We start from the raw sequence: 14,020 nt of genomic DNA on the forward strand, positions 1-14,020 counted from the left end.
ATTCTTTTAAATCTTCAACACTTCTCCACAATCATCATCATAAAAACTCTTTATTGAAGCAAGATGTCTATCTTCTTCTTTTTTGAACAATTTAATATTATTCCCAATTGATGTAACCTTTTTAATATCACTTATTATTAGATAAAAATAAGTTGCCATATTTTATTTTTCTAATTCTTCTTTTATTTTTCAACTTTACCTTGTTTTGTCTTTTGTCGTTGACACCATGACCAAAAGTTTTCAATGTGATCATGAAGATTGTTTTGCATTAAAGCATTTAAGTTAACAAATCAAACATGCACATACATACACAAATATTGAGTTTAGTTTTTTTTTGTTTTACTTTTTAAAGTATATTATCTAGATAAAATTTGATGCAAATAATGAGTCAATTCATATAAAATATTACAACATCGTTTCTAATTTAAACTCGTAAGACATGTTTATGGGTTTTCATCTTTATATATCATTTAACTTTATTATTTCTAGTTAACATGTGATTCAAATTAAAACTTAAATTCTTGACATTATAAAATTATATTTTAATTATAAACTCAAACTGATTTTTGAATTCCTAACATATAAAAAAGAAGTTTACAAATCAAATCTTACTCTTTTCTATTTGTTTGATGTCATGTTCAAAATAACATGATCACACATTTGTGTTCTCTTCAAGATAGAATATCTAGGGTTGCCAATGTTGCGTATACTTGTGATCAATTAGGCTAAAAACAACTTAAGTTTAAACCTTGTATTCAAGTTCCACTTCCTTATTATAGTGAAGTTAAGTGATGGATCTTATGGTGCAACTTTTTTTATATCTTTTGTTCATGTGCAAGGCGAAAGTAGTACAATACACGTACGTACGAGAGAAATAGAAGTTCATTCGTGCTACCTTGCGACATATGTAGAATGGACTATAGTGGTTTTGGATGAAAATTACACATTAAAAGTACCCTTAATTTGAGTATATTATTCATTTTCAAATTATTGGTCAAAGTTTATCACGTAAAGTGTTAAATAAATCTCTTTTTTTTCATATACTTCGTGACTTCTTCCTTTCACGCTTAAAATACAATCACAACTGAAATTTACATTTACTCATTAACTAATGCTACAAGTTTGATCATGTCAATTGCTCCACCAATCAATATTAGTTTGAGTAATGTTAAACTTATTTCAATAGAATGCTCATCTATATTGTAACAACTTCTATTGTGTTTTTCAAGTCCTACATAATATTCTTGCTCACTTATTCAACCATACTATTCCATTTTTCATTCCAAGAAAAAACAAAATTCTAATTGCAATATTCTTCTCCAACTTTCAAGTATCAATGGTGGAATGAATGTTGTGGTGTGGCATGTTAGGAAAATACAAGAGGGCACGTCATAGTAACATACTCATGTGATACACAATTACAAGAGACACATCAACAATTAGAGTAATTGCAAAATTATCATAATTTACTTTGGTGCACGTATAAAATCATGTTACAAAAGCTGCAGCTGCAATGTCCTCAACCCTAATTCAGAAAGAAGGTTTAAACCTTTGAAGATACTTATTCTCCCATTACTCTTCAACTTCTTGGTCCTGCTCAATTCTGTGGTTCCTGATGAAACAAATCATTAAAATTCTGCTTGTTTTGGAAAATTTGCAAGAGAAGACAACTTGCACCTTGCATGGTCACACCCTCCATTTCTGCTTATAAAAGGAGCATGCATGGTGCTTCCTTTCTACACATATCATCAAGACTCTTCCTAGCACTATAGTGTAGAGTTTCTCAACCTTTCTTAATTAGTTCCATCTCTCTGTTGAAGTTGAGCACTACCATATACCAGTAGTTCACTACATTTGAAACCTTAGGCAATACTCTATATATATCTAGTTACCTTAACTAACTATCAGAAATGGCATCAAGCTCAATGTCAGCTACAGGTTCATGGAGTGCTAAGGACAACAAGGCCTTTGAAAGGGCTCTAGCTGTTTATGACAAGGACACCCCTGACCGATGGAACAATGTTGCCCTTGCTGTTGGAGGGAAAACTCCTGATGAAGTGAAAAGGCACTATGAGCTACTCCTCAGAGACATTACTGAAATTGAATCAGGCCAAGTTCCATTCCCAAACTACAAGAAAACTGCTGAATCTGATGAAGAGGGGAAAAGGTACAACATTTTCCAACATCATTTATGCATTTAGAATTAAATTCAGTGTATATATTTGTGTTCCCAGAAACATGAAGCTACTTAAACAAGCGCAATCTCTGATTCTCTTTAAATCCAATATCCTTAGATGCACTTAAAGCTCGTCTCTGTGTTCATGGTTCTACCAAAAGTTAAAAAGTTACTGTCGAAATAGTTAATCATATATCTATCAACCCTGCAAATATTTCCTTTCTAACTTGCCTCATGAACTCTATTTTTGTGGTTAATTCTTGAAACTGTTACTTGCAGGCTGAAAAACATGAAGCTCCAGTGACCAGACAATAGGAATCAACAACAGATAATTTGTGATTTTCACCACCCACCAAGTTTTCTAGAATCCTTATTGTAGTACCTAGTGGTGTTACATGCATACTGATATGTAGCACCAATGCCGAGTAGTATTACTGTTATTTCATAAGAATCGCATCCCATGATTCCATGCTTGTCATTCAGTTCAATCTGTTTAGAAGAATAAATGACTCTGTCGTAGTTCCCATTCATAATAAAGTTTCAATTTAATGTTCTTATCGTTTGTCAAAGACAAAATGTGTCTGTTATCTAGTCTCAAATAACACATAAAATAATCAAAATGTTGTATTAATTTAGTCTTCTTACCCTTAACCTTCTGATATAGATTCCTTTGAGTTCAGTTATTCTCAACCAATGTTCATTGATCAGGCCAATATCACGAATTATTAGTACGTGAGTACACTGTTGTCAGAGCAAAACATCTTTTATATTGAATCGCGTAATTATATAGCTATAGCTAGTAAAAATCATATCATACTAAATATATAAACTAAAATGGTAGTTAAGAGCTTAAAAAGTAGATTATCAAATTTCGTTACCTGTTTTTCTTTTTGGGTAATCAAAAGGTTCTACATTGTTCAGAACTAGATGTTGAAAAGAGTTTATATATATACTTCTTTTCTTAGTCTACTAAAAATTATTTTAAGAAGGCTATGAAATAAACAATATCATAAACGCGATTATTGATTATAAACTATCTAAGAAGACTTGTTTCATAACATTAACACTATCTGTGAAGAAAAATACATTCTGAACCAGTCTTTGACCATTTTGTTTGAGTCTTCCACTATGATTAAGTATTCCCATATATCAAACATGAGCGAAATTTCCTTTTCTGATGTGGAAACAAACCAGAATAATTAACCATTATGACAACATCAAAAGGTGAAATCATGCGCTGAAGAAAAATGACTGAACATTTGGGGTGAGAAATAAAAAACGATAGATAATAATAACAAGTGCACTAGACCTTGGTTGTTACATGTCTCATTGTTTAGGATTTATACTGCAAAACTTTATCCAAACAATTTCTCAATGATCTCAGCGAGGGATGAGTATGATCCAAAACAGCTTGATACAACACCTACAATAATAATTGTAACACAAAGTGCTACCTGTAGAAATAAGAGGGCAAAGATGAGTCACATTAGAGGTAATCACAAAGATCTCATGGTCTAGCATTGCTACATGTATGGTTATCAGAACAGCAGTTATAATTCAAATTGCATTTTTAAATCCTATATTTGAATAACCTTGAGTTGTTCACTTAAATATGATGACGCAATGAAAGCTCACTTTGACTTAGTTCATGGAAAAGTTCTGCCATTCATCTCTATTGTCAAAAGCCAGAATTAAACACAAAAAGGGGTAGAAAAAAGGAGCAAGACTTAATATATTAATTTTCCATTCAGATATAGTATACTCTGCAATTTTATATCAGAATTTTAAATAGAAAAATTACGAAACTTTTAACTGAACAGAATGGTCGACAAATTATGACTAAATAAAAAGTAGACATCATGAATCTACACCAACAACTCTTTTTTTTTTTTTTCTGAACATAAGAAAACTTTAACCAAACTTAAAAGCAAAACAGAAAATTAGAAAAATACAAAAATATTTTCAGATAACTATTGAAAACAATCTCAGTTGCCAACATAGACAAACTAAATGTCTATATTATAAGACTACAAGAATGCTTTGTTTGTATTCTAGCCATTTGGCTGAGGAAAGCTATTCTCATTAAATAACGAAAACGTGATTATATTTCTGATTTTCATTTAGCAGTACTACTATGAAGAGGTAATCATCATACCTGAAAGCTTGAGATTCTGCCACCCCTTATGCTTAGAAAACAAGCAGCAGGAAGAATCAATGACTGCATAAAAGGTCGAACATGTTATAAAGAATTTTATGGCCAGTAGTGCCTCTTGGAGAGGAAAGAGAAGAACTTGAGGGCACTTACAACAAACATAGTGAGTAAAGATCCAGTTAATGACATTACCAAACCTGCAACAAAAGTATATTCAGTTCATAGTAAAAATATAATCCAACTTTGGCAATATCTTTGTCTCATTCTTCAATGATAAAAAATATTCTTTTCAATCAAATATAATTTTTCATTTGGAATCAAGTCTCTTCCCTGCATTTTTATTTACTTTTCATTTATTTTCTTCCATCTCTTAACTTCCACAAGGCTAATAAATTTCGTAACTGGGGAGTAACTGACCATAAAGAAAGTGAAAGGATGAGGGATATAACCCTTGGTACAATACATTTACAGAAAATAAATCCTTAGCATATTTCCTTCATATCTGTTTGATTTATGCACTAGTTTGTTGAGTCAATTGACAAAATGTTGTCACATGGCACTAAAATTGATAAAAGTATAAGGAAGGAAGAGTAATAGCTTACCAAAAAAGGGAACTGAGAGACCAACAGCTAGTGTAGAAAGTACAAGAGCTGTTCTAATGAGCTTGGAATATATGTTGAAGTTGGGGTGGTTTGGTGGTATCAATTCCTCTAAACACATTGCTACTGGAGATAGACTCAATGCATATGTGGTGCTAATTAAGAAAAACATTTGTCTTTATCTTCACAATGTAGGTACATAGATTGAAATAAGTTGATTCTACCTTAACTCATTTTTAAAGGTTAAAAAGGTACTCAATGAAGAGAAAGCAAGAGAAATAACAAGACAGAAAGTGCTGCTCTAGGATAGGATGTCCATAAATGAGTTGAATGTTCCATTTCCATGAATAAAAATATAGGTTGTTAGAGTGGAAACATAACAATAACAGAGAAAACAAACTCAATCTAGGTAAAAATGTTCATTAAAATTGTATTGAAATTTCATGAATGGTTGAAGGTCAAGCAAGTTAAAGTTCCTTTCTTTTTAAAACATGTATGTGGTTACTTTGTGGTTCAGTGAATGACTCTAATCATTCTATTCATATACAGCCTCTCAACAAAATGCCACAGATTTATTTCATTCAAACATCTCCATTATTTGTAAATGAAAAGGGAAAATGCAAAAAATATAAGACTTTCATCATATTCATGACATTTTGGAAAATCAACGTCAGAAAAATGAAAAACATTCTAATGTTGTAGCATTTTTTCCTCACCTGGTGTGAAATTGAAGGATTTGGCTAGTGCCAATCAAACAAGTTTGTTGGCTCTTCTAAATATTTATATGACGCAAATTATCATTGTTGTTTCTCTTATATTTGAATTGGTGTTAAGAACTTATATTAGTTGCTAAGCACACAGTTTTGGCAAGCAAGCACAAATGTATTTATTTATATGGCACATATGAAGGATATTTGGTAAATGGATTGACCACCTGCAAAATAAAATCGCATGATACAAAAATTAGCAATTTTATCTGACTGATAAAATAGAAGCATGGAAGAAGGTCAGAATCTAGAATGAGCATACCGTAGTCCACACAGCTATCTTGGCAGCTACTAAGTGTTGGGGCATGTTAAGAGTGAACTGAGAATGTATTCCTTCTCCAAATGCTGAGTAACCAACAACAGCTACTGCACAATACAGACTTGTACAAATAGCAAAACTGCAAGGAAAAGTAACTACTCGTTGAATAAGATAGATACTTAAACATAAATTCTACAGAATATTTTTTTCAGTGGCAGCAGGGGTTACGTTGAAGTTCAAGATGAATTTAAGATTGGAAACTACAGAATTTTTTACAGTAAATATTGATTTTCAACAGATAATAAAGTTTGGTAATAAATTAACTTATTAGGTGAGGATGTAGCATTAAATGCAAACATGGTAACTTTTGATAGGCAAGAGATAAAACTCAGAGTAGAAGTTTTCCTTCAAGCTATTATACTCTCATGATATATCTGAAGATCAAAATTTATGTTGTTTTGGTTGTCTCTTGTTACTTCTTGTTGTGTTACTTCTTACTTATCTCTTTGAGAGGTTATGTATACATGTATGTATATATATTTGAGATGCTTTTTATCAGTGAAGTACAACTCAGCACATTTGACCTTCTGCATCATGCAAGCTATTTACTTCCTCTTTCGTGTTGTTATTTGTTTATATGCATATTCAAATTTTCACTAAGCTTGTTTGCATGAAAGTCTGAGTTGTTAGCTGATGTGCTAACTTATTTCAATGGATATCAAATAAGCAAATGAAAACATAGTAATATATACTCGTACAATTAAAATGTTTAAACTTTTATAGACCGTTACTATAAACAATTCTTAATCACAGAGATATAAGATATACCAGGTGCCAAAGTCTTTTGTGTTTTGTCAAAAGCACTTCAGACACTGATACAATTAACTTCAAACTAAGAATGTGAATCTACAATCACAGTTGGAGGCAAGCTATGAACCTAAACATATGGTGGTCATTCATAAAAATATCAATGCAAGTTGTTGGAGTTCTTGGTTGTACTCAATATTTAATACAGAGGTTAATGATTGGGTTGGTATTTTTATATATAATATTGTGAATATTATTTTGATAAAAATCATTAATATGTTAATCTTTTATGCATTAAGTTATAATGATTCTTGTCCAAAATTTCTCTCTCTCTCTCATTATTCTTTTATGTTTCTTTATCCTTTATTTTTTTATTTCCTAATATTTTCTAACAATCAAAATATTATTTTTTAAATGATATATTTAAAAGAATTGATTATAATAAAATTAATATTAATAATAATAATATTCTTATAATGATAAAGATATTACTATTAATGGTATTTATTATTTCTAATAATAACTAATAATAATATAATAAAATTAAAATCATACTATTGTACTAATATTTTGTTATGTGATTTTTATTTAGATTTTTCTTTAATATTAAATATGTTTTATTTAAGTTTATATTTTTAAAAATTATTTTAAATAATATAATTTAAAATTATATATATATATATATATATATATATATATATATATATATATATATATATATTCACGACTAGGTATAAAATAATCCATGAATGATTAGATATAATTTTTAAATAGACTATTATTTTTAAACTCGATTCGACTATATCTCAAGCCAACATACCATTTTGGCTTCTTGTAAAAAGTAAATAAATTAAAAATAAAATAAATACTTTTAAAGTTTAATTTGTTCAAGTAAAATTACTTTTAATTTTTATATAATAATTTGATGTGTAAATTATTATAATGCATATATTTCAATAAAATATTTTTTAAATACTTTATCATTTGTTTGAAGAAAAAAAATTATTAACCAACACTTCTTTTGCAAACATGTGCTTCACTTACAAAAAACTAAAATTTCTATACTTTACCTTTTGAGTGGATTTGAGGAAGTGGATTTGAGGAAGTGGATTTGAGGGGATTTGAGAGGATTTGAAGATAAATTCTTTTATTGTTTATTTGAGTGAATTTGAAGGTAAACGAGAATGAATTTGGAAATAAATTTTTTTAATTTGTCACGTCAATACAATTCTATACTAATTCTCACAAATTTTATTTTTAATTTCACTCTCGTTTACTTCTAAATTCACTCAAATAAACGACAAAAAAATTTATCTTCAAATCCTCTCAAATCCCCTCAAATCCACTCAAAAGAACAAGGCAGGGCCTATGAACTAGATGGTATGGTTGGTTTAAGTTAGCTTTGAGTTTCACCTTCAACTTTAGCTTCGAGTTTGCTAAGAGTGTGAATAACTAAAAATTGGAAGTTTTTGATTTGCTTACCATACTAAGAGCACTCCAGGAAATTGATTCCGATTTGCCATGGCAGTGTAGAGATTTGGAAACACAGCATGTCCTGCGTAGCAGTAACCATAGAGACCCATTGCAACAGGAAAAGTTGCGAGATTCAAGGTTGTTGTTCCTTGGCTATGATCAATGGCAGCTTTGTCTACCAAGCAAACCCAGATCAAGCATACAACCACTAGAACCGTAGCAATAACTCCACAAGCTTCAATAACAACATCTTAAAATGGTTACAAAAATGCTTCCAAATGTTCATTTCTAAGCATTTCATGTGACAGTTTGCTTCATAAGTCCACCAAAACCATTTTCAATGAGTACTTAAAATGATTGATTAATGTTTATAAATTCGGTAGAGTATAATTTCACCAAAACCATTTTGACATTGTTTATAAAAGCATTTTTGTTGGTTTAAAAATTGGTAGATAACATTTGCTTGCAGTAGAAAAGGAAAGAATGATAGGATAAAGCTTGTACCTGAGATGTAACTGAGAATGCGTAGATCACGAAGCCAAACAGTAGGAAGAAGAGCCAAAGCTGTCAATATTGCAAACAATATGTGTGCATTCACTTCAATTCCACCCAAATTAATGTGTGCATTTGGAAATAATGTCGATAAGTTGTCACTCTCCACAATTATGTACTCAATGCAACAAGCCTGCATAAAATTAACAAATATGTAATAGATTAAGTTATCCTCATCAAAATCTTAATTGGAGAAGGGAGAAAAATCAAATCAAACCAAAAGTTTAAAATCACATGTAAAACACCTATATCTTTCAGAAATGATAATGATTCATCTTTTAAATCATTTAAAGGATCCAAATGTAAACACCTATATCTTTCAGAAATGAAGATGAGAATTTGTTCAAACAAGATTTTCTTTATATATTCCATATTCTCTTGACATGACAAATAACAACTGAGATTTCAAAAGCAGCAAAGAGTGAAGGAAGTACTTACATATAGTTCCATGTACAATATTATCTGCATGCAAAAAATAGAGTAAAAGCAGCGGCAAGAGATTAGAGACTTATTAATGCTTTGAAATTAACCATTGATGAAGAAAGTATTGAAACTCACAGATATGATGACACGTCCAATAGTACCAAAAGCTGCTTGGCCAATGTCAGGGTATGTCTCAAGACCAGGTGAACTATCCAAGCAGTAACGCAGAAGCAAACCAGTGTAATAGGAAAAAAGTGCATACAATAACAATATAGAAAGGCCAACCCATCCACCTTCTTTAACAGCATAAGGGGTTGAAAGGATTCCTATTCCACAAAGAGCATTTATGCCTGCAAAATCCAAAACAATTAACCCAACAATCAGAGACTAATTATCGTCAAGAGTTCACATTCTAACAAAGCTTTTTTTGAAAGCCAAATCTTTTACTTCAACAATGTTGTCATCTACAAGCTATATTGAGTATTGGTTCGGTTTCATATTGGATCATCTAAGAGTAAAGGAGTGAGTTAGTGGGTTATTAACGAGTGATCTTTTGTTCAAAATTATTTTGATGTTTTAGATTTGTGCACTTTTTACTTGTATACTATTTTTTTTTTTGTATTTTAATATATGTGGGGTTTTGGTTCACAAACAACCTGCTGGGGAAAGATGAATTATGGATCGCAGTTCAATATTCTGAACTTTTATGAAAAGTGCAGTTTCAGAAAGTCCAAGAACCTCTTACAGTTAAGTGGTCAAATTGAGTAACAATTTCATGATTTTAAATAGCAGTTGTAGCTATCATTGTAGCCACCATATCAATGTTTTTGTAAGTGCAATTGAGGAATTAGAGAACATTTATTTACAACAACAAAATTGTGACAAAACTGTAATTTTAACTGCAAACTAAAACCTTATAATAGAACTTTTGTCCTCCCTGCAGTAACAAGATTATAATGGAAATTGTGTTCTTGTACAGAAGATGACCACAATACCTTAGAAAACATAAGGATACATCAGAAATTGAGACTTTTATAGATACTTTAAGATGTTGTTTTCTGTTGGCTATCTCATGTTAGATTCAATTTAATGATAAACCTTGTGGGAAATCTTGGTTGTATGATGAGGTGTTAAGTGAAACGCAGTAGTGATATTTATTTTGTGCTCTCTCTTGTGTATATTAATTAGAGGGAAACCTTTTGTAACACACAATATGTCGCACTCAGAAAATTGAATTTTACTATTTTTCTCCCTTCTATTTTGCATCTTCATACAAAAAGCCCTCTTTTCTGTTTCTTTCTTGTATTACAACTCTTCATAATTTTCTGATTTCATAACAACATACTATGCAAAGTACTATAGTTTTTGTCTCTCAGGTTTAGTTCCAGACAAATGTAACATCTTCAAACTAACTAATAATATACTCACATATACAAAAGTGTAGTTAAAACAGAACAAACAGACCCTTAAGGTTACTAAGCGTTTGTATGATCGAATTTAAATGAACTTTTCTATGAGAATTTATGAAATGATATATTTTATGACTATTGTTCATTGGAATATTTACAAGTTGTGTATACTATTTCGATTAACTGGAGAAAAAAAAATATATTTTTTTCAATTGACTTGAGTTATGAATGCATAGAAATGAAGATAGAAAGCTTTTAGTATATTGTTGTCATTCTTCCCTATATTGATATCATTCTTCACTTAATATAGCTTCACTATAATTGCTTTCGTTTGTTTTCATTTTATATTTTGCATTGAAGAAGCAGTTATCAGTATACTTACCATTAAGCACAGCTTGTCCAAAAGTGCATTGGCCAGGTATGTGAACTTCATGAGAAACCTTGGAAGGATCTTTCCTAATGGAAGACTTTCTAGATAGCTGTGAAGGAAGCAAGGTATGTCGCAGTTGCTCCTCTTCTGTGGGTTGCAAGAGTGGTTTTTTCTCTGGTTGTAATATTTCAAGAGTTTGCCTCCTTGTCAAAGATGAAGAAATAAAAGAACTTCCTAATCTTGACAGGGATGTGGTCCCCAGAAATCCAATATTTGGTGATGGTACACTACCATATAGATCAATGGATTGCCTGAAACATTATTAATTGCATCAAAATAAGTACTTCAACTTGGTGCATTTCAGATTCATTAAGAAAAATGCCAAAATGAGAGATGAAGAAACAGATATTCAACCAGCAAGGGTGATGAACAAAAAGTCGGATTCTGTCATCACTTTTTACAACTTCAGACTGTAAAATGGTCCACACAAAACTGATTTGTTCAAAAACAATGTTTTAAGTTGTGTCTCTCATTAGTAACCCAAAAGAGCTTTTGTAACAGAAGTTAGTATTTGAGGGTACAAAATTGATGTGACATGTTGTAAAAGACAAACTCTAATGTATGTGTTCTTGCACTTTTTCCTAAATTCAACAAGGATAATGATATATGGAGAGTCTCATACTGCATACACCCATCATTTTTTTCCATCTCTGCCCTTTTATAATATTATATTACGTATCAGCAATTGGCCAAAACAAGAATAAGTGTTTTCTAGTTTTTAAAAACACTTTGGTAAAGAGAAAATATGAGGGGAAAAAAAGAAAGGGTTACAAAGCATTCATTTGTCTGTAAATATTCACTTTTACTCACAAAAAAATAGTTTAATTTGGCTGATATATAGTCAATTACCCCAAACATTTTGTGAAACACATAATCAATGTCAAAAAACTATAATTGATTATCAGAAACCTGTTGTGAATATGTTTAATTGGATGACAATGGAATTTTACTATTTTCTACACTTTTATACTTTTTCTTTTTCTCAAAACCCCAAACAATCTGTTTTTGCTATATTTTACCATTTTTTTTTTGTTTTTCTTTTATCTTATCTGTCACTTTTTTTTCACTTTCTTAGAATAACGTAATACCATCACTCTTTTTAATAAGCACTTTTTTTCCCTCTTGGATTAATAAACACCTGTGGGGACATACACATTCTGAATTCCCATTCCAACATCTTACTTTTGCTTCTTTTTCCAACCGATATGATTAGTCAATTTTCCTTGGGAAGAAAAGCCTTATTCTCGCCTTAAGAAATGAAAAATTAAAAAAAATAAAAGTCAAATGAATAGCCAGAAACACACTCATTCATGACAGATCGAAACACACTATGCACACAGGTGAAGCTGACCTGTAACTTTGAGGCCATGCCATGTTGTAGTTGCTGGGTTTCCTCTCATTGGAATAATTCGAACAATCCGAATCGTTTCCATCGTTCAAATATTTATGCTGATCATTCTCCACATCTTCATCACTGTCAATGAATATTCCACTTTCCAAACTAGAGTTCTTCATCTTTATTCAATCTTCACTTCACTTTCTGTAATTTTTCCAACCAACATTAATCAATTTATAACAAAAAAACTCAATGACCCAGAATCACAAAACAAACAAAACCTCGCCCAGAAGATAGCACATGCAGAATTAACCAGATATATTCTTAGGCTTCAGATTCGTTACCTCAGCGTTAGTCGCAGATTTCGAAATCTGGGTCTATCCCATTTGGTCCAAAACAAAACTCAAAAATAACATATACGCGAAAACTTAACGTGGGTAGGCCCTAATATGTTAAAATTTCATAACTTTCCTTATGAAGAAACGTGATCACATGTGACATGCATCCGAGTCAGACACAAGCATATATGTATATATATATATGTGAAGCTAGATAGGTTAGTTTTCTGAAGCAGTGTGATTGTTGTGCATTGTTATCTGCACTTTGTTTGTTTAATGTGCATAAAAACAAACAGATAGCGAACCAAATCAAGCAAAAGGGTTTTCAGATCAATCAGAAACAACGAGCCACACCTTTTGAACGCGTCCTTCTTTTTATCTTCTTCTCCAATCTTGTTGCATTGGATCACTATCTTTGTCTTTCTCTCTCTGAATAATGCAAAAGGTTTTGTTCTCTTCTGCACCCTTCAATGTGAATGTTGATTGGCAAAAGCTTGCATTGCATGCTAGTTTTTTATATGTCAAAATCTGGTGGAACATGCGAACACAAGAATAATACGCATTATTCCATGGCGCATAGCTCTGGATAGTGTTTGCTTCTTGCATGTGACATGCACGTGCACAGACTTGTCCCATTGCATGTGACAAAAATTTATTACAAATTATGCCCAGACAGCCTCATTTTGTTAGGATAATAAATCAAAATAAATACTTCGATTAATTGATTAATTCGTTCCTTTCGGGATGAAATTATTAAAAGAGTTAAATAAGTTTTTTTTTTTCTAAACAAGAATTATTTTTAATTTGCCTCCGTAATTTAAAATTTCAATATATATATATATATATATATATATATATATATAGAGAGAGAGAGAGAGAGAGAGAGAGAGAGAGAGAGAGAGAAATTAAGTTCACGTTAAACCATAATACCATTTTCATATACAGTTTATTGGAGAGAATCTTTTATATTATTTTCATAAAATCATGGTGAAATATTTTCTAATTTAATTTAGAAAAGAAACATACTTTTTTTTTGTAATAATATAGTAAATAAAAACATATATGAATTATTAAAATACTGATAAATAAATGCCTTTCGTATTTTTTTATAATAGAAAGTGTAAGGATCTACAAAATAGAGTATTAGAGCATATAGGTGTATTAAAATAATGAGACAAATTATTTTACTTTAAAATAAGCTTATAATATAAATAGGATTTTTATAAACACGTCTCATTATTCTAAGAACACTTCATCTCTCTATAACATTATTCCTCTGAGTTCTCTGACTTCTCTCTA

The 14,020-nt window shown here is 30.7% G+C and overlaps 2 protein-coding genes across 3 annotated transcripts; one reads left to right on the top strand and one right to left on the bottom strand.

Moving 5' to 3' along the window:
• The first annotated feature begins 1,593 nt into the window (after nt 1–1,593).
• On the top strand, nt 1,594–2,731 carry LOC124825486 (protein RADIALIS-like 3). Its single transcript, XM_047298138.2, has 2 exons — nt 1,594–2,167; nt 2,456–2,731. The coding sequence occupies exons 1-2, from the start codon at nt 1,911–1,913 to the stop codon at nt 2,478–2,480; spliced, it is 282 nt and encodes a 93-aa protein (XP_047154094.2). The 5' UTR covers nt 1,594–1,910; the 3' UTR covers nt 2,481–2,731.
• Nucleotides 2,732–3,209: 478 nt separating this feature from the next.
• Nucleotides 3,210–13,192, bottom strand: LOC124825659 (amino acid transporter AVT1C-like). Of its 2 annotated transcripts, none has more exons than XM_088096984.1 (13): nt 13,076–13,192; nt 12,399–12,587; nt 11,000–11,298; nt 9,344–9,558; nt 9,224–9,247; nt 8,738–8,918; nt 8,243–8,468; nt 5,957–6,092; nt 5,838–5,861; nt 4,931–5,072; nt 4,482–4,525; nt 4,332–4,394; nt 3,210–3,630 (listed from the first exon to the last, which is right to left on the bottom strand). In XM_088096984.1, exons 2-13 carry the CDS (start codon nt 12,560–12,562, stop codon nt 3,532–3,534), a joined length of 1,617 nt encoding a protein of 538 aa, XP_087953110.1. In that variant the 5' UTR covers nt 12,563–12,587; nt 13,076–13,192; the 3' UTR covers nt 3,210–3,531. The 2 variants fall into 2 exon arrangements, with proteins under 2 accessions (XP_087953110.1, XP_087953109.1); XM_088096983.1 differs by lacking the exon at nt 13,076–13,192 and adding an exon at nt 12,728–12,983.
• Nucleotides 13,193–14,020: the final 828 nt, after the last annotated feature.

Source organism: Vigna umbellata, chromosome 8 (assembly GCF_029865625.1).
Source record: "Vigna umbellata cultivar VRB3 chromosome 8, Vumbellata_1.0, whole genome shotgun sequence".
NCBI lineage: Eukaryota > Viridiplantae > Streptophyta > Magnoliopsida > Fabales > Fabaceae > Vigna > Vigna umbellata.